At 38.6% G+C, this 19,004-nt stretch overlaps 2 protein-coding genes across 13 annotated transcripts in view; one reads left to right on the top strand and one right to left on the bottom strand.

The window, feature by feature from the left end:
• The window catches only part of relch (RAB11 binding and LisH domain, coiled-coil and HEAT repeat containing), a 30,597-nt gene extending 28,603 nt beyond the window's left edge, over nucleotides 1-1,994 (bottom strand). For all 9 annotated transcript variants that reach the window (XR_013652439.1, XR_013652441.1, XM_023950055.2 and 6 more), the window contains exon 1: nucleotides 1,541-1,994. Coding sequence is in view for 7 of the 9 variants with exons in the window: in XM_023950055.2 (XP_023805823.1) it covers nucleotides 1,541-1,994 (454 nt within the window). In the remaining 2 variants the exon portion in view is untranslated. The remainder of the gene's footprint in view (nucleotides 1-1,540) is intronic.
• pign (phosphatidylinositol glycan anchor biosynthesis, class N) lies at nucleotides 1,866-16,470 on the top strand. Of its 4 annotated transcripts, none has more exons than XM_078938967.1 (29): nucleotides 1,866-2,005; nucleotides 3,071-3,327; nucleotides 3,494-3,615; nucleotides 3,708-3,806; nucleotides 4,784-4,890; nucleotides 5,066-5,190; nucleotides 5,312-5,442; nucleotides 5,524-5,643; nucleotides 6,478-6,518; nucleotides 6,621-6,680; nucleotides 6,789-6,881; nucleotides 7,039-7,094; nucleotides 7,177-7,255; nucleotides 7,532-7,714; nucleotides 7,822-7,961; nucleotides 8,541-8,640; nucleotides 8,788-8,880; nucleotides 9,277-9,368; nucleotides 10,611-10,716; nucleotides 10,815-10,923; nucleotides 11,083-11,185; nucleotides 11,275-11,377; nucleotides 14,039-14,125; nucleotides 14,334-14,389; nucleotides 14,713-14,788; nucleotides 15,098-15,171; nucleotides 15,413-15,455; nucleotides 15,551-15,603; nucleotides 15,719-16,470. In XM_078938967.1, exons 2-29 carry the CDS (start codon nucleotides 3,101-3,103, stop codon nucleotides 15,840-15,842), a joined length of 2,802 nt encoding a protein of 933 aa, XP_078795093.1. In that variant the 5' UTR covers nucleotides 1,866-2,005; nucleotides 3,071-3,100; the 3' UTR covers nucleotides 15,843-16,470. The 4 variants fall into 4 exon arrangements, with proteins under 4 accessions (XP_078795093.1, XP_078795095.1, XP_023805829.1 ...); XM_078938969.1 differs by having other exon boundaries at nucleotides 1,887-2,023; XM_023950061.2 differs by lacking the exon at nucleotides 1,866-2,005 and adding an exon at nucleotides 2,197-2,702.
• The last annotated feature ends 2,534 nt before the right edge of the window (nucleotides 16,471-19,004 follow it).

The following is a 19,004-nucleotide window of genomic DNA, read 5'->3' as shown; positions in this document are numbered from 1 at the left end:
TGTGATCTTGGCAACTAATTAAATAAAGGTGAAAAAACTGTTTGTCCCTTAGGCAATATTTCTTGTAGCTCATAACTTTACTCATGTTTGATTAATATGGATTTTGTTGTAAATTACCTTCCAAAATATCCCAGTTTTAACTATCTTGGCATTCCAGCAGCTATTAAATCAGAAACTCCCACTGGACAACTTTAGTAGTTATGCAGTGGAAATGTCTTCTTCTCTGCAGAGTTGTACAAAAAACACCACAAATATACGCCTAGCACACAGATCAATATTTAATTCTATAGGTTTCATGGGAATGCCAAAGAATCCTACTGAAAAACAACAATCTGTCAGTCGGACTGGTTTTTTTCTAAATCACTCCTGTTCTCTGTCACCGGTTGATTACTTTAAAGTCCCACTCCATCATTTTTTAAACTATTTTAAATGTGGCCTTTTAATTACGATTAAACTGTTTTTAGGCAAAAATTAAAAATAAAATAAAAAATACTTGTCGTGTTCAAAATCATAGTTTCTGCAAAGCAGCAGTAGTTCATCCAAAATTCTCCTACAAGTTTTGGGCGCAGAGTAAGCCTGCCCTCATTTCCCATCAATCCCTTGTTTACACTCTCCCACTAGCTTACAGCCCCTCACACTCCTAACCTTCTGATTTACCAGGATTTGAATAGAGAAACACTAAGAAGTGGAACTTCAATCGAGATTTTCTCTATACATGTCCTCCATTAAGAAAAAAGAATTGCTACAAAAACATGTTAAAAACAGGGTTTTCATTGGAGTGGGTCTTTAAACCCAACCATATGCCATAGCATTGTTTTTGGTTATACTGTGATGCGTGTGACAAACTCTCCCTCACCTGACTACATTGGGGCTGCTTATCCTCTCAAATTCCCATTATAATTTAATTAGTTACATAAAAAATAACAATGCCCATTTCAAGCTGATTTTTAGTTCATTACAATTAAAAACGCAAACTCTGTGGTTTAGCCTCATAATGACCATTTCCATGAGAGGAATGTTACCAGGCCAAAAGGTCATCAAAGGGTAAGTGTGAATATATACACATATCCTTTAAGAGTCAACATATTGATTGTATTATTAGTCATTTATGGATGAATCTAGCTATTTAGGGAACCCCTAAGTTTATGGAATACAGCTAGAAATATGCATATCTGTCGACTTGGGTGTCACTTTGTTTAAACACATATATTTTATAAGTCTCAGTGGATGAATCCACATTTCAAATAGAAGTGTTCTTGCCTAGTCACATTTCATGGATTCTCTGGAGAGCTCCTTTCCATTTGCCATGACAGCTGACCCACAAAACCCGCTGGATGACTGACTGCGGCCCTCAGCAGGGCAGGAGCAGCAAACCGATATCTCAAGATCAATTGACTCCCCCACAGTCAGTGTACAAGCTAATGGTTGCTGCTAGCTGCCTTTGAATTTATTTTATTTTATTTTACTTTTTGTTGTGGTTTTAAGGTTAAGGCCAATATAGAGTGTGGATGATGTACAGGTAGCTGCTAGTGTTACTCACTCAGTGGTCCTCCGGGTCCGAGAACCTGGTCTTTGGCAGGTGGAGTGCCGCCTTGTCGTTCGAAGTTGCCAGGATTGGAGAAATAATCCCTCAGTCGCGGAAGCTCTCTACCTGCTTCCAGCAGTTCAGTGTGAAATTCCAAGGCCGTAAGGATGAATTGGTCCCGTAACAGCTGAGCAGCGATGAGATCTACAGACACCCGCGCCTCGGTGCTGCCTGCCATAGCGGAGGTAGCCGGGGCCGACACAGAGATGCCCTCACCGTTTGGGCTCGTCCGGTTGCTAGACAGCAGGGGCGTCGGGGGCTCAGCTTCTGCAGGTGAAGAAAAAGGATTCCCTGGCGGCGGCCCTGGCGCCCCTTGGCTTGGGCTTCTCTGTGTGTCAACGCTTTCATTTGGACGGCGTTCGGCTTCTTCCTCCGAATCGCTGAGATTGAAGGGATTCACCGACGCCATTTTTTCCCACTGTAAAGATTTTTAGCAATGTAAGCTAGCTAAGCTAATCAGACCCGCTTCTTCCTGAATGGATACATTCAGCTGGCGTTTGCAGCGCAGGGAATGTGGGGCTATGATTGGCTGATTTAGATGGATGTTATCCTGAAGCCCGCCTTCTGAATGGCAGACTAAAACATAATTGGCTACCCCTCAGTCACTAGGCGGGGCACGTTTGACAGCTCGTAGCTTCTGGTTGTGGATGAAGGTTTTTGTAAAATTACTGAAACTACATTTTTATTATAAAATGGGCAGCTTCAAAGAAAACAAAGTTTATATAATGTTATAGTGAAAATCATAAAGACAGAAAACATCTGAGGATAGTGTAGCAGACACACGAGCTTTGCGCATGCGTAAGAAAAACGTCAGTCACAACACGGAAGTGAATGCTCGTGGTACCTGTATTTCTTGAAGTAATCTTATTAGAAAGCGGGGTGGTTGTTGGTTTTTTGCTTAAAGTAGCATGTAAATTGCGCTGATCTTGTACAAGCAACTGAGTAGTAATCTTTATGTTTCGTAAGTTATAGATAATATTCGAAGATGTAATACAAACTAGAAAGTTGGTCAAGATGTTGAATGAAATTTAAGTTAGCAGCTACGTCCTATTCAACTAAACTTAAAAGATAACATGTCCTCGGTTTTGTTATATGAATCAATTAATTCAATATGAAGGTAAGGATATATATGTTGTTGTTTTTTTTTTATTTGGACTCTCAATAGTTTTTTTTAAGTGCAGTTTTTCTCCCTAAGTGGTTGATGCCACTTAAGAGCACAGTAGGAAAATCTAGTGCGTCGTTTTAAATTTGGACACTGACATATGGTGAACAGATTAGTGATGTCCTTAAGCAGCCTTTCAATAGAACAGTAGCTCAACTTGATCTAACTTCTTAATCTGCTATCGAAAGCCATAATGTTTGATGTCCTACTTTTGATAACTGCACTTTTATTTTCTCGAAAAGTTTCTGTCCTTTTGTTTAGGTTCTTAATGTTGTTTTTTGTCCTCAATGTCAAGTAATCTCACTGCTGTTTCTGGGATCCAGTGTTCAGTACGCCATTGATTGATAGTCAAGATGAGAGTGATCACCTTTTTCATCGTGGGACTGACGGTCCACGTGGTCTTCTTCCTATCCATCTTTGACATCTACTTCACATCTCCCCTGGTTCACGGCATGACGCCCCAGTCCACTCAAATGAATCCTCCTGCCTCCAGACTAGTTCTCGTGGTTGCAGATGGTCTCAGAGCCGACAGTCTTTTCACCCTGCTTCCTAACGGTTCATCGAGAACGCCGTACCTCAGGTTAGGAAACTGAATGAATGTGTATGGATTATTTGAGGTTGGGTTCATTTGTACACCCTTTAATCGTGCAAGTGTAGCTGTTCTGCTCTGTTGTTTGTTATTCTTAAATTTCCTAACCCCTTTTCATGAGCATATGCAAGTTAAAATGTATGTTTTTCACTAACAGGAGGGTAATAGAGGAGAATGGTACATGGGGTGTATCACATACACGTGTGCCGACTGAGTCTCGGCCTGGTCATGTTGCGCTGATTGCAGGATTTTACGAGGATGTCAGTGCAGTTGCTAAAGGTAGGTGTATGCTGACATTTATTGACAGAATATTAGTATGATTAAAAACTAGTAAGAGAGTGCATTCTCATGTCCTCATACATGTGTCTCAGGATGGAAGGAGAATCCTGTGGAGTTTGATTCAGTGTTCAATGAGAGCAGACACACTTGGTGTTGGGGAAGCCCCGATATCTTGCCAATGTTTGCAAAAGGTACAGACACACAATCATGCTTTCACAGTCACAGTCACATAGGGCCTAAATATCTTTAATTGAAACACATTATAAAGATTTATGAACCTGATTTATGCTCCAATATTTTACGACCCTTTATGCTCAAAAAATAGATAGATAGATAGATAGATAGATAGTCTTTATTGTCATTGCAACATTGTACAACGAGATTAAGGTGCAAAAATAGTCTGTTGCAGGAAAACTTGCTTGACATAAATGATTGTATCAAATGTCAAATACAGATTTTAAAAATCTCTATTGTCAGCCCTTCTTTTTTTATTGGGATTTCTTTTTATTTTCACTTTTTTACTTCTTTATTCTTTATATATTTATCACTTCTATTGTTTGTTTTTGTATTGAAACAAAAATCCCAGCCAATAGAGTGCCAGATGTGTTTGATTGTGCCTTTTCATACTTTCTTTCATACTTTTCAGTATAACACAGTAGTGTTATATTTCAAATAAAAACGTGATTTATTCAACCTCACTTCAGTTTTCTTTATGTGGGGCTGATTAGTATAAAAATAGGTTGTATTTTTTTCCCCCAAAACAGTTTTACAGAGAGGTTGGTTTAATGATACTTTCACAAAAAAAACATTGAATGCTTTGGACTATATTCATTTAAAATTTTACTGGAAATGTTGTGCGACAAACCTGGCTGGGACCTTTCTGTTTGGAGTTTTTATGTTCTCCTCATGCATATGAGGATTTTCTCCAGGGCACGTTTGCTACCTACCACAGTCCAAAAACGTGCTTCATAGGTTAACTGGTGACTCTTAATTTGTCCCTACCTGTGAGACCCTGTAACAGACTGGCGATCTGTTCAGGATATATACTGCTTTCGCCCAACAGTAGCTGGGTTGGCTCCAGCAGTCCCGTGACCTTGAAGGGGATATGCATGGATGAAAATATTGCTGAATGACACAAAACCTCATTTCCTGTTATTGGCTCTTTCAGGTGCCAGTGGAGACCATGTGTATACTCACACATACCCAGCAGTGGAGGAGGACTTTGCTTCCACAGATGCTTCTAGACTGGACAGCTGGGTGTTCACTCAAGTCAAAGTATTTTTTTTTATTTTATTTTAACAAATATGTTCTGATTGGTTTGTTAATAATATTTGACTAATTAGTAATACAAAAAAAAACACTTCAATATTGCTTAATGAAGCTGTTTTGGAAAATGTGTTTGCACTCCTATTTTCCTGAAATGAATGAAGCCACATTTTCCTTTTTAAAGTCTTTATTTGAGTCTGCAAAGTCCAACTCTACACTGAAAGCCAGTCTGCTTATGGATAAGAATATATTCTTCCTGCATTTGCTGGGCATTGACACAAATGGACACGCTCACAGACCCATGTCCGAGTAAGTGCCCTGCATGGACTTGCATGTTTCTTGCCTTTTTTTGCATTTAGTATCGTTTACAGTTCCCAGTAACAACAACATTTATCAAAGATCTCACATTTTGCATTTGACGTCTATGCAGGGAGTACCTAAACAACATTGGCCTGGTGGATAAGGGTATAGCTGAGCTTGTGCCCGTCATGGAGGAGTTCTTTGGTCATGATGGCAGAACAGCATATGTGTTTACCTCTGATCATGGCATGACCAACTGGGGTAAGATTTTTCTGTGTGCTTGAAAAAAAAAAGCATTGATCAATACTTGAATTTTGGCATTTTCTGAACACATTCCTCCAGGTTCCCACGGTGCAGGCCACCCATCTGAAACACTAACCCCTTTAGTGGTGTGGGGTGCTGGCGTCAATGTGGCCCAGAGAGTCACAGAACCCCAATCCTATGAGGATCATTTTCTTCAAGGTATAGTAGAGTCATTGTAAACAGCACCTTTACTTTTCATTCAATCAAACTTTATTTATAAAAAAAAAGCACTTTTCATGTGTCGCAGTTCAAAACGTTTACAATTAAAAATAAACAGATGACAAAATACAAAAAAGAGAAAAAAGTAAAACCAGCCCACCTGCTCTCCCCTCCGTTCAAACACACACCCCCATGACCCCACACACAATGCATACAGGCACGAAAAAAATGACTATAATTAAAAAAGAGACGTAGGGCTTGGCTCTGCTGTGAGGGAACAGTACATCAGGAATCTCTCCTACGAGGAATCACCTCATCCACAGAACAGCGCCCATCCACCCTGGACAGCAACAAGGTCCAGTCCACAGCCGTGAGGCTAAAATGTTAGACCCCGCCGCCCCAGCAAGGCCGAGCAACGCAACAACAACCCCAGACTAAACCGGCGAGCCCTGGTATAAAAGACCCCCATATGGGAACACTGGGGCTAAAATCATAAGTTAAAAATAGACACATAAAATATATTTAAATATATAAAAGAAAAAGTAATTAGGCAAGCTATTCCAGGGGCGACGACCATAACAGTAGAATGAAGCCTCACCAAAAGTTTTGTTTCTCATCTTAGGAACAACTAAAGGGTCGGCACTGGAGGACAGCGAGGGCTCGAACTTTAAAAGAAAATAATTGAGATAAGAAGGCGCAAGACCAATAAAACATTTATAAACCATTCAAATAATCTCAAAATCAGTCCCGAAACGAAAAGGATAGATTGGCACAAACTGTTAATAAATGAAGCTAACCAGTTGCAGTGACCTTTTTGACCTGTTCTTTTCTCAGAATGGAAATTGGAGCACATCCGTAGAGTTGATGTCAATCAGGTAAGAAATTCCAGTGAGACCCATGTTGTCATCATGAATCCCACACGTCCAAACATGTTTGTCACCTGTCAAGCTTAAATTTCACCTTTTTTTCTTTTTCAGGCAGACATTGCTCCACTAATGGCTTCTCTTGTTGGTGTACCTATTCCTGTTAACTCTGTGGTAAGTTTCTGAATATGTTGACAGTAAAGAAAATATTTCCATTTGCTGTGGTTTGAGCTCACCACAGGTTCGAAAAAAGAAAAATTCCTTCTCATTTTGTGTGTGCAGGGTGTTTTACCTATCCTCTACCTCAACAATAGTGGTCAGTTCAAGGCAGAAAGCATGTACACTAATGCGATTCAGGTTCTGGAGCAATTCAAGGTATGATAGCAGGGATCTTTTGCTACACAGTCACTATTCTACTTAAACAACTGGGGGGAAAAACAGCTGGATGTTCGTGTGACTTAACAGCTAATAATTACATTAATAATATTCACAGCATCATACTGCGGCTGAGCTTTTTTTTTTCTTTTTGCAGATAAAAATGACGCAGAAAAAGGAAACAACACTGTCTTTTTTCTTCACACCCTTCAAGTATGCTTAATGTACTTCATAAGAAAAGACAATTAGCCAATTTTACCCTTACCTGCAATGCTTTGTTCCTTTGTTTATGCAGGCAGCTAACTGAGTCCAAACAAGCTGAAATCACCCACAAGGCGCGAATACTGATTCAGCTTGAGAAATACAACGAAGCTGTAAGTATTACGGGAAAGACGTTGCTGGAACACGAATATTCGAGCCAAATATAGATTTCTTGTAGAGACTGGTGAATATTACGTATGGTTTAAGGTGCAGCTTAAAGCTTTATTGACTAATCACTTGGCTCCATCCATTATTTTTTTGTGCAGCAACAGGCTTTCAAAAGGAAGGAACTGATGTTCTCTTTGTTTTTATTCATAATCCATTTCCAACATTTCATTTCTGCTTTTGCCAGAGATTTATTACCCTTTTTCTTTTGTTTATCCTGCCAGATTTCCCTGTGCCAGTCGCTGATATCCCTCTCTCTGGAAGGCCTCCTCTACTATCACACCTACGACAGGTTCTTTCTGGGTTGCAGTGTGGTGCTGGGATTCGTTGGCTGGACCTCATATGTTATCCTAGTCATACTAAAGACTCACGCCAGCCTCAACAGACATCCTCACTTCTCAAAACAGGTTGGAGGACCATTTTGTAATTCCCTTTGACAGTGCTTCTTCCACATCAACAGGTTCGTGAAACGGGATTTTCTTGTTAAGGTGGTATTTTTGCTCTCTGTGTTCAGAGATCCAGTCGCACTGTGGCCAAACTGTGCATGTGTGTGGCAGTGATGATCACAGCGTTCCTGCTCATCCAAAGAAGTCCAGTCACCTACTATATTTACTGTCTGCTGCCTGTGCCTGTTTGGTTTTTTGTTTATAAAGAGTAAGTAATAGGCAAACACATGGAGATATATATATATATATATATATATATAATATATATATATATATATATATATATATATATATATATATATATATATATATATATATTATATGATAAAAGAGCAGCCCATAGATCCTGTTTGCACAGCCTGTATTGAGTTATAACCATTTATTATTACTTCCCTCATGAGCTCAACATGCAGCATTGCTAATCTTTTTTACAAATTTATTACTTATTACAATCTTGCATTTTTTTCCTATCTCTGCAGAACTGATTTTGGTTTACGATGACACGAATAATAACATTTAAATCATAAAAAAAACAAAAGAATTGTGGGGTTCTGTATAGATTTTTTTAAGTGGGAGCCATGATATTAAAACGCATCCTAAGAAAATAGAGGCAGGTAACAGCAGGCTTTTCAGGCTTAGGTGTGGTAAAATGTCAATGAGCCTCCAGGGTGGTGTTGCAACCATTCATATTTGCCCAGAGCAAAGTGTACCCTATACTTCTATGAACGTTTTTTTTTTAAATCTTTGATCTCCCTTTTTCAATTTTTTTTTTTTTTTTCTAATTTAGGTCTGGAGCTCTCAAAGATCTCGTTCGATCAATCCCCTCTCTACCATTATGGAAATGCTTAGGGTATTTCGTTTTGGTGACATTTGGCATCGAGTTGCTGGTAGGTGATTAAGTCTGTTCATCCAGCTCTTGCTTTCTGTGAAATTTGCTTCTGTGAAGTAAAAATGTAAAACAAGCATCTTTTTGTATTCGTTTTTGGTTGCGGTATCATGGTTCTTATGCTGTTCTTTCTCTCTGCTGCCCCCAGGTGGTGAGCTTCTTTAACCGCGCCGTGCTGACTGTAGGACTGGGTGTCCTCTCCTTGTGGCCAATTTTGACCGGACTTTTTACCAAAGCAAAGGTAGCAGTGCAAGAAACTATATTCCTGCAGGAACACAAAATAAAGAAAAATTATATTGATTTGAATATAATTTGATTTAATTTAAAAAAAGGTTATTTAGGGTAAACTGGATTTTCTTTAAATACATTTAAAAACCTTGCATTTTATGTGAGTTGTATATTTAAATATGCCCTGAATCATCATATAAGCAGTTGTAAGAACACAATTCCATCAATTTTATCCAATTATTACTTTCAAAATTCTAAAAGCTGCCACAGCAACAAAGCTGTTGAAGCTTTCAAATGCATTTTAAAGGAACTTTAAACGGCTGTGAAAGCTATAATTTGTGTTGTGTTTGTTGGCTCTCAAATGCTAACAATCTAATTTACAAGTTGCTTTTCTCTTGTTTTTGAGCAGTTTCGTTCTCTGAGCTGGTTTCTGGGGTGTCTGTGCTTGTCAGCTTTCCCCCTGATGCCTGTCGTGGGTAGAGAGCCTAACCTGCATCTGGTGTGAGTACTTCCTTCATTTGCCTATTCTAGTCGTCATGGTAAGCAGTTTCCCCCTCAGCATCACTCACTTCCATACAGTTACATCATTTTACTTTAGAAATTGGTCAATCTCAAACCCCATAAGACCAAGGGTAATTCTGTTCAGCGAAAATTTGATGGATGTGGTATGAATCAAAAATGATTATTTAGAACAAATATATGTCTGATTCCACTTTACATCCAAGGTGGCTAAGCTGTTTTAGGATACATAGCCGTGGGTTATTATAGAAATAAATATAAAAATCAACTTACATGGATTCTAATGTTTATTTACATTGTTGGTTTAAGAAGGTTGGTTGAATAAACCGATATATAACCAGTAACAGCCGCACCTGCTGCCCAGAAGTTGAATTTAATCACAAATCATCAATTTTAAGTTTAATATGCTAAAAATAAACCCAGTCAATAGTTTCCAAGCTCATAAATCTAATCACACTTGTTAGCGAGAAGCCAATTATTGGAACCAGGGTGTCGTGGTGTCATGGAAGCAACAATTTATCACACTACATCAAAGCATTCATCTTGTTTTACAAGTTTGAATTGAAAATGTAATTATTCATAAGAAGATTATCCATATTTGTGTATATTTATCACATGTTTGAAGAAAATCACACCGATTCTAAGCTTTAATTTTGTAGCATTTGAAGATTTTGACCCAATCATAAGAAGCATTTGTACTTTTTTTTTTTTTATTATGACCATGACACTGCCATCACTACATTTTTTTCTGTTAGCATGATGTTCTCAAGATGAGATGAGATGCATTCTTTCATTGGCAATGAAAGTTCGGTTAACTTGTCAGATCAACATAGAGTGACTGAAGCTGCCGTCAAAAAACACTCGGAACTAAAGTTTGTGAAGACAAAGCAAAAGTTTCTTCTCATGCTTGCTGAAAACAATACACTTCCAAAAGTAATAATAAGGAAAGGAAGAGGGTTTATTTTATATATACTGGCCTAAACTCTTGTCTGAGTTAATCTGCACAAATAACAAAAATAAACTAATTTTTGCCTATAACTTCAAGTGTGTTTTTGTCAAAAGTGAGATAAAGCTTTGTTTTTTTTTCTGGGAAGGACCAGCTTTTTCATTAGGGTGCTTTTATTTGAGCCAATGATGAAGGTGAGAGCTTGGAAAAAACCTGATTACCAGCTGTAGTTTACACATCACTTTGACATGAAGTAACAGCTGTGTGTGTTTGCTCAGCACCGGCGGAGGTCTGCTCACCCTTTTCTCTTCAGCCTGCTTCTTCTGGTCATCACGGCAGAGGACACCGCTGCAGTTTAGAGACGGACGGCAGTTTTTTGCTCAGGTAAAAACGAGCGCCGTATCGTGTTAAAGTGCTGTTGTGGATCCTCCATTGCTGTTGCGAAAAACCTTAGCGTGATTTTTTTTCTTAAAACCCCACAGATGCTGCTTGTGGCGGTGTGTGCATGCGTGCCGACTTTCACGCACTCCAGCCTGCAACAGAAGCGGGGCCTTCCTCTTCTTAACCAAATCATCAGCTGGAGCACTTTAGGTAGGTAGGTGGGTAACCCAGTAAAAATTCCACTGTAGGTTGAATTCAAATTCTTAAAGAAAATCCCTTATTGCTTCAAAAAAAAAAAAAAGATGTAGAATTTAAAACAAATTTTTACTTTGACACATCTTGTTTTTTTTTTGTGTTTTTTTTTTCTAGGTTCTTCAATATGTGTTCCATTGCTGAGCTCATCACGTCTTTTCCATCGTCTTCTCAGCATATTTTTGTCTCTCACGTCCACATACCTTTTGCTTAGTACTGGGTGAGACAAGACACATCATGCAGAGACATCAATATTTAAAATTAGGCTTGTTAGAGAGTTTTCCACTGTGTTTATCTTTTTCTACCTAGGTCAGAGGCCTTGTTCCCTCCTGTGTTATCTTGGTTAATGTTTGCATGGATCAACATTGAACAGGAGGCTTTGCTCGCTCAAGGCGTCTCTGGCAGGCTAGAGGTAAAGTAGATCTGCTGTCTTTAAATTATAACTGGTTTTATGAAGATATCATTAGTTCACCCTCAATGAATCATTCCAAGATACAGTACACATTTTTTTCTATTTTTGTTTTAAGAGTTCCCTCGCCTAATCCTTTAAAACAAAACAGCTAAGGGACATGACAAATATAAAATTTGCTCAGAAATCAGACTTGAGGATGACAAGTCCAGCTATCAAGAGAATTTCTTTGTTTGTTTTTTTTATTCTTTGCCCTGCCCTGAATGGCACCCCCTAACAATAAGTAGTTTATTTAAATTAAATCAAATTTTATTTAAAAAAAAAAAAGAACTTCTCATACTTTATGCAGCCTGAAGCACTTTACAATTAAAAGCAAAAGAAGCGAACTGCATGGAGGGCACCAGCCCTCAAAGTCTGAAGTTTGGTTTGTAGTATGGTTTGTAGTATACATGCTATACAGTGGGACAAAAAAGTATTTAGCCATCCACCAATCGTGTAGGTTAAAAAGATGAGAAGTACATATATCTCATAATAGGTATACATTCCGTATGTGAGACAAAATGAGAAAATAATACAGAAAATCACATTGTCTGATTTTTAAAGAATTAATTTTCAAATTATGGTGGTAAAAAAAAGTATTTGGTCACCTACAAAAAAGCACGATTTCTGGCTCTCACAAACCAGTAACTTCCTCTGTGAGAGGATCCTCTGTCCTCCACTCATTACCTGTATTAATGGCACCTGTTTGAACTTATCTATAAAAAAGACACCTGTCCACAACCTCAAACAGTCACACTCCAAACTCGACCATGACCAAGACCAAAGAGCTGTCTGAGGACACCGGAAACTAAATTGTTGACCTGCTCCAGCCTGGGAAGACTGAATCTACAGTAGGTAAGCAGGTTGGTGAGAAGTGGGAGCAATTATTGGGAAATGGAAGACATACAAGACCACTGATAATCTCCCTTCATCAGGGGCACCCCGCAAGATCTCCCCCCGTAGGGTCAAAATGATCACAAGAACAGTGAGCAAAAATCCCAGAACCACATAGGATGACTTTGTGAATGACCTGCAGAGAGCTGGGGCTAAAGTAACAAAGGCTACCATCAGTGACACACTACGCCGCCAGTGACTCAAGTCCTGGAGTGCCAGATGTGTCCTCCTGCTAAAACCAATAAATGTGCAGGCCCGTCTAAAGTTTGCTAGAGAGCAGTTGGATGATCCAGAATATGATTGGGAGAATGTCCTATGGGCAGATGAAACCAAAATAGAACTTTTTGGTAAGGAGGAGAAAGAATGCTGAGTTGGATCCAAAGAACACCACACGTACTGTAAAGCATGGGGGTGGAAACATCATGCTTTGCGGCCGTCTTTCAGCAAAGAGACTAGGACTTCAGACCATGTAAAAGAAAGAATAAATGGAGCCATGCATCATCAGATTTTGAGTTAAAACCTCCTTCCGTCAGAAAGGGCATTGAAGATGAAACATGGATGTGTCTTACAGCATGACAACGACAATGACAACCAACACTCTGCCTGGGTAACAAAGAAGTGGTTTCATAAGAAGCATTTCAAGGTCCTGGAGTGGCCTAGCCAGTCTCCAAATCTCACTCCCAGAGCAAATCGTTCAAGAGAGTTGAAAGTCTGTTTTGCCCAGCGACAGCCCCAAAATATCACTGCTCCAGAGGAGATCTGCATGGAACTTTTGAAGACTTACAGTAAATGTTTGACTGCTGTCATTGCCAACAAAGAGTATAAAACAAAGTATTGAGTTGAACTTTTGTTATTGACCAAATAATTATTTCCACCATAATTTACAAATGAACCCTTTAAGAATCAGACAATGGAATTTTCTGGATTTCTTTTCTCATTTTGTGAGGAAAATTACAGGCCTTCATGAACTTCAAAAATAACTTCACATGAACTACTTATTGTTAATGGACTTACACCATTTTTTCCTAAAAGCCCTACAAATCATTTCAGTATTTACCGTTGCTAACAGAAAATATCAAGATGAAAGTACAATGTAAAGAAATAAACCCTGATTCTCTGAAACATGACTAAGGTATTTTTGGGGACAGTGCACAGAGGCGTGTTCCCATGGTGACATACTGAAACAAATGTTGAAAGAGAACCCTCAGCTCTGTGCAATTTTTTTAAAGAAAAAAACCCTCCACTCCATTTACTTATAAAACCTAAACAGAAGCAGCGCTGCACTATTCTACTCCCAAAGATCTACCACATCCTGCCTGTTTTCCAGCGCTCCCTGCTATTCCTGCTGCTGATTACCTGGATCAGGTGTGTTTTGTCAATCACATTGAGGAGGGTAAGCTAGCTAACAGAAAGCAGTGCAGAGAGAACTAGAAAACAGGCAGATGGCAAAAGGACCAAGATTGGGCAGGCCTGCATTAAGGCAACCAACAAACACTAGGGGAGTTTTGAAAAGATGTCACTGAACACAAATCCAATCCAAATATAAGAAGAAGAAGAATACATTTAACTTGTAGAAAATGATGGTCTTCTGATCAACCTATATATGCTAAGTTAAGGCAATGTAAGCTATTTTTTTATTTTTTCCCTTGGGTTTTACACCCCTACTGTCATACTGAGATACTTTGCATTTGTATTGAGTTTTAAATGCCTGTGTGCCTCATTTTCTTGCAGTTGTCCACCATCGACTTCTCAGCAAACATTGACATCAGCAAGATCCGACAACTGAAACTGGATGACATTCGAAGATCATATTTTTTTGTATCCTGTTTCCCATGAATTTCAGCAGAACTGACGGCCGTTGCAAAGTCATAAAGAAAATACAGAAACACAGCAGTAATGCTGCCGCTGTTACATTTTGTAGAGTTACAGGATATTTGAGGGATTATTAGTTTAATTGCCTTTATTTAAAATGCATAAAATCACAAAAAACACTTAATGTATTTCCTTGACTCCACATTTTGTGCAGGTGTTTTTTATAATTACAGCTTTCTTTGGTACAGGAAACATAGCCTCCATTAACAGGTATGCTTTAAAGTGAACCATTTCTTTATTGGCATGGGGAAAGGATGAAGGGAGGAAGTTCTGTTTTCGATACGCAGGGGTTTCAAATGGTTGCACTTAAACAAATCTGTCTGACCGACATCCTTTTTTTTTTAAAGACATGCAGTGCATCACATAAAAGAAGACAGTAAATCAATTTTAGTCTTCTGTGTTGTTTATTTTTTGTGAATTATGTACTCTAGTTTCTGTTCATATTGCACATTCCTGCTAAAAACATAATTGGATTAGTTAAAACAGTTTTCTTTGTGATAACTAATTGTGTTTCTGTTTTTCTTTTTGTCTAGTTTTGATCCAGCTTCTGTTTATTGCTTCTTGACTGTTTTCAATCCTTTTATAATGGGAGGTCTAATGATGTGGAAGGTACTGCACTTGAAAATGTTTCCTTTTATAGCAAACACTGTATTTACTTAAAGGAGAAGTTGTATTTCCTGCCTTGCCACTCAATTCCTATAATGCTGTCTGACTTAAAATCAGTTTAAAAAAGATATAAGCCTTTAACTTAAACTCCTGTTTGACGATTGTGTACCTTGTTGAAGGTTTTCAACAAAATGTATTCAGTATTTATTTATTTTCATTATGACTGACACAGAAATTTGTCTTTTTATATCAAAACTTTATTAAAGCACACTTATTCATGAAATCAATACTTTATGTTGTATATTCTTGCAGGTCATCATACCATTCATCATAGTAATGTGTACATTTGAGAGCATTCAAGTTGCAACACAGCTCTCATCAAGAAGGTAAGCTCTTATCCCCCTACTAAAATGCAATTGCAAAAAATAGTCTTTTTTTTTTTTACTTGTACTATTTTAGTTTGTTCAACTACATGCAGACCATGAAACATTAGTCATCTTAAATAAGTAAATTATTTAGCATGAAAAAAGAAGAAAACAGTGAAGATGATGTAAATCCTTTGTCCATGCAAGCATGCGGATGTAGGATTTTATTGCCATTCTAATGATATCTACTTTTTCTTTCCAGTTTGTTTCTCATTGTCCTTGTTATCAGCGATGTAATGGCTCTGGTAAAAAAACAAAATCCCAGAATTTTTTTTTTTTTTTTAATTGGTTTTACTGATGACATCAAATGTAAATTTAATTCAGTTCTTCTTATCCTCAGCATTTTTTCTTCATGGTGCAGGACTATGGCAGCTGGTTGGACATTGGCACCAGGTAAATTGGGATATTATCTAGTTTTTGCATGATATAACAAACACTAGTCCTTTTTTTAGGCTTGGGTTCTAATTGAAACCGTGTTTGCTCAATGACCTGCCTCTGTCTGTTGCAGTATCAGCCACTATGTAATAGTGATGTCAATGACGATCTTCTTGATGCTTCTCAGTGTGGTCACACATATTCTCACCTCAAAGCGACTAACCTTGTGTGCAAGCCCCAAAATGCACTTCCCTTAAGCGTGTTTGCAATTCAAATTATATTTCCAAATGGTTGTTGTTTTTTCAAGTTGCTGCATATGTGAGTTACTGTTTACTTCATGGCTATATGCTGTAGTTGAAAAACCCTTCTTACTGAAGTGGGTCAATGCTTTTGCATAATCCCATTTTCACTGAAGTCATTTGTATCCGTTTTAAGCACATCTTTGTATTAATCTTAATGACTTTTCTAATGACTGTGTCTTTAGGTTGCAAATTTGATAAAGGGTGACTATAACTTTTTTACTGCTTATATATATTTATTTCCTGGTAACATTTTTTTTTACTGTAGAAGGTGAAGGGTTGCTGTACTGATCTACTGTCTTGTAAATTACTAATAAAAATTTAGGATCATAGTGGAAGATTTATGTCTGCTATAATCCACTTTTTACACTACAACTGATATAGGAAATGTTGTGGTATTGGGTTAAAACCACCATTTGCAAATACGACTCCTGATGCAAGGACAAAAAATTGTTTGCACCCCCTTAAAAATGAGGAAGATTTGTTGTACATTAGACCTCACTGGCGCACAGTGCTATAAACTGGGTTTATGTTTTTCAAGCTACCAAAATGTAATTTTTTAAAATAAAGCAGATTTTCTAGCAAACTTTTATTCGTCTTGTTGTTTTCTACTTCTCTTGGTAAATGGTTAGCACACTGAAGCTGGGAATCACTGGACCTTTTTTGTAGGAAAATTATTAAATGACACTATCACTTGTTCATTTACTGCTGGAAGTTTCCAAAATTGTGATTCTCGCTGTGGCGGTGAACTTTGCATGTCCTGCCCGAGTTAAAAGCATTATTCCTTGTCTGTGTGTGCCCTTTTCACGCCTCCAGGTGTATTTTTACCTGACAATGACATCATAGATGAACAAAATCCCTTTTTGCATATCGGAAAAAAGAAGGGGGAAGATACGGAATGAAAAGAAGAAGTAAAAAAGAAAAAAAAGCCGATTAATGCCAAACCAGACTGGACCTTATGTTTACCTTTCAAATGGTTGCTACATGACGATGAGTTTGGAGCAGGTTTGATGCATATTTACATCAATAGGCACCAAATGGTTAAGATATAGCATTAGATAATTCATAGAAAAATATCAAAAAGATAAAAAATACACACAAAAAACTTAGCCTTTAAAGTATGGATACATAGTCTGTTTCCTGCAACCCCTTCAATTTGATCTGAAGACAAAAAAAACTGCAGCTACTACTTTAACCCTTGTGCTATCTTACATTGACGTGTTCTCCCTACCATGACAAAGGTGGATAAAGGTGGAAAGATTTCATGTAGTCCATGGACACCAGTGAAGATCACAAATCATTGAAGAACAAAGGTTCAGCGCACCGTCTTGTGGGTCTAGATGACCCAACTACCAATGTTAAAGTGCCTAGGATAGCACAAGGGTTGATGCTCTTTGGTCAGAACCTAAAGACAATCCTTCAGTTTATAAGACCTGAACTGTAAATGGGGAAGGCCAAAATGTCATTGTCCTTGTGGGATTGGTTGCACATTCAACAGCCTATTGTTTCTCACACTTTTAACCGTACATTAAAACACATGTCCGTTTCTCTAAATTGCATGCATTCACGAGCTAAAAAAATGAATGTAGCTAGAAAAACAAGGAGAAAAAAAATCATTTTTGTGAAACTATAACATGCATGTCCACATTTGACCCTGGGGGAGTAACAAGCTGCAGTTACAGGTGCACTGGGAGACCATTTTGATGGTTTAATCCCCAAATCCAACCACTTATGATGGGTGTCAAAAAGACTGTAGAATTGAACCCATGACTCCAGAACAGACACTTTCCCACTTGGTCACTGAGCTACTTTTTCAGATGTCAAACAGTAAGGACAGCTGTCAAAATGAAGACAAAGTCTTTGCAGAGGTCAAATGACTTTTTATATAAATATAATACAATATAATATAATAATATGGAAGTCTTCGTCTTTGGTCCACAGAAACAAAGAGAAAGTATCAGCAGTTACCTTCACTCTCTGTCTCTAAAACTCTGACCTGAACATTAACAGCCATTTCAAGTCAGTCAGTAACATCAGCAGCATTTTACCATCTAAAAAACCTGTCTTCCTGTAGCTCAAAGAATAATCTTTAAAGCAGCTCTGCCTGTTTACAAGTCTCTCCATGACTTTGCACCAAAGTACATCTCTGACATGTTAGCACCATATGAACCATCTTGGACTCTGAAGACCTCAGGGACCGGCCTCCCGTGGGTGCCCAGAGTCAGGACTAAACAAGGGGAATCAGTGTTTCAATCTTATGCAGCTAAAAGCTGCAACAGTCTCCCTGAGGTTGTGAGACAGGTCTCTACTGTGTTATTGTTCAAATCTAAACTAAAAACATTCCTGTTTAGCTGTGTATATAACTGAATGGTACTGGCACATCTTTTCATTTTCGTTGTAGTATCTCCGCGGGTGGTTTCTCCTCCAAGCTCGGGTCCTCTACCAGAGGCCTGGGAGCTTGAGGGTCCTGCGCAGTATCTTAGCTATTCCTAGCACTGCACTTTTCTGGACTGACAGGTCTGAGGTCTTTCCAGGGATTCGCTGTAGCCACTCCTCCAGCTTGGGGGTTACTGCCCCGAGTGCTCCCATTACCACAGGCACCACTGTCACCTTCACTTTCCAGGCTTTCTCCAGTTCTTCTCTGAGTCCCTGGTATTTCTCCAGTTTCTCAAGTTCTTTCTTTCTGATGTTTCCTTCACTTGGTACTGCCACATCCACCACAACAGCTTTCCTCTGTTCCATTACCTTCCTTTCAGTCTGGATCTGGAAGTCCCACAGGATCTTTGCTCTCTCATTCTCTACAACTTTTGGAGATGTTTCCCATTTTATACTTTGGGGTTTCCAGTTCATATTCTTCCCACATGTTTATGTATATTATTCCACCAACTTGGTTGTGGCGTTCCATGTAAGCTTTCCCTGCCAGCATCTTACAGCATCTTGCCAGCATCTTGTTTCGGGCGCCTCTTTGCACAGCCTACACCTTGGGTCTTGTCTGGTGTGGTAGATCTGAGCCTCTATCACTCTGGTGCTCAGGGCTTGTTCCTGAGCTGCCAGGATGAGCGCTTCAGTGCTGTCCTGTAGGCCAGCCCTTACTAGCCATTGGTATGTATTTATATATGG

Source organism: Oryzias latipes, chromosome 20 (assembly GCF_053564925.1).
Source record: "Oryzias latipes strain Hd-rR chromosome 20, Olatipes_Hd-rR_3.1".
Classification (NCBI taxonomy): Eukaryota; Metazoa; Chordata; class Actinopteri; order Beloniformes; family Adrianichthyidae; genus Oryzias; species Oryzias latipes.
Note: the sequence above shows the minus strand (reverse complement) of the source record. Positions and strands in the feature narration are given on the sequence as shown.

What these genes read in the sequence shown, in the direction of transcription:
- pign (XM_078938967.1), top strand. Translation starts at nt 3,101, where the DNA reads ATGAGAGTGATCACCTTTTTCATCGTGGGACTGACGGTCCACGTGGTC. An exon ending in TCGAGAACGCCGTACCTCAG is followed by an intron (nt 3,328 to 3,493) that starts GTTAGGAAACTG and finishes TTTCACTAACAG; the next exon opens with GAGGGTAATAGAGGAGAATG. An exon ending in ACACAGCTCTCATCAAGAAG is followed by an intron (nt 15,172 to 15,412) that starts GTAAGCTCTTAT and finishes TTTTCTTTCCAG; the next exon opens with TTTGTTTCTCATTGTCCTTG.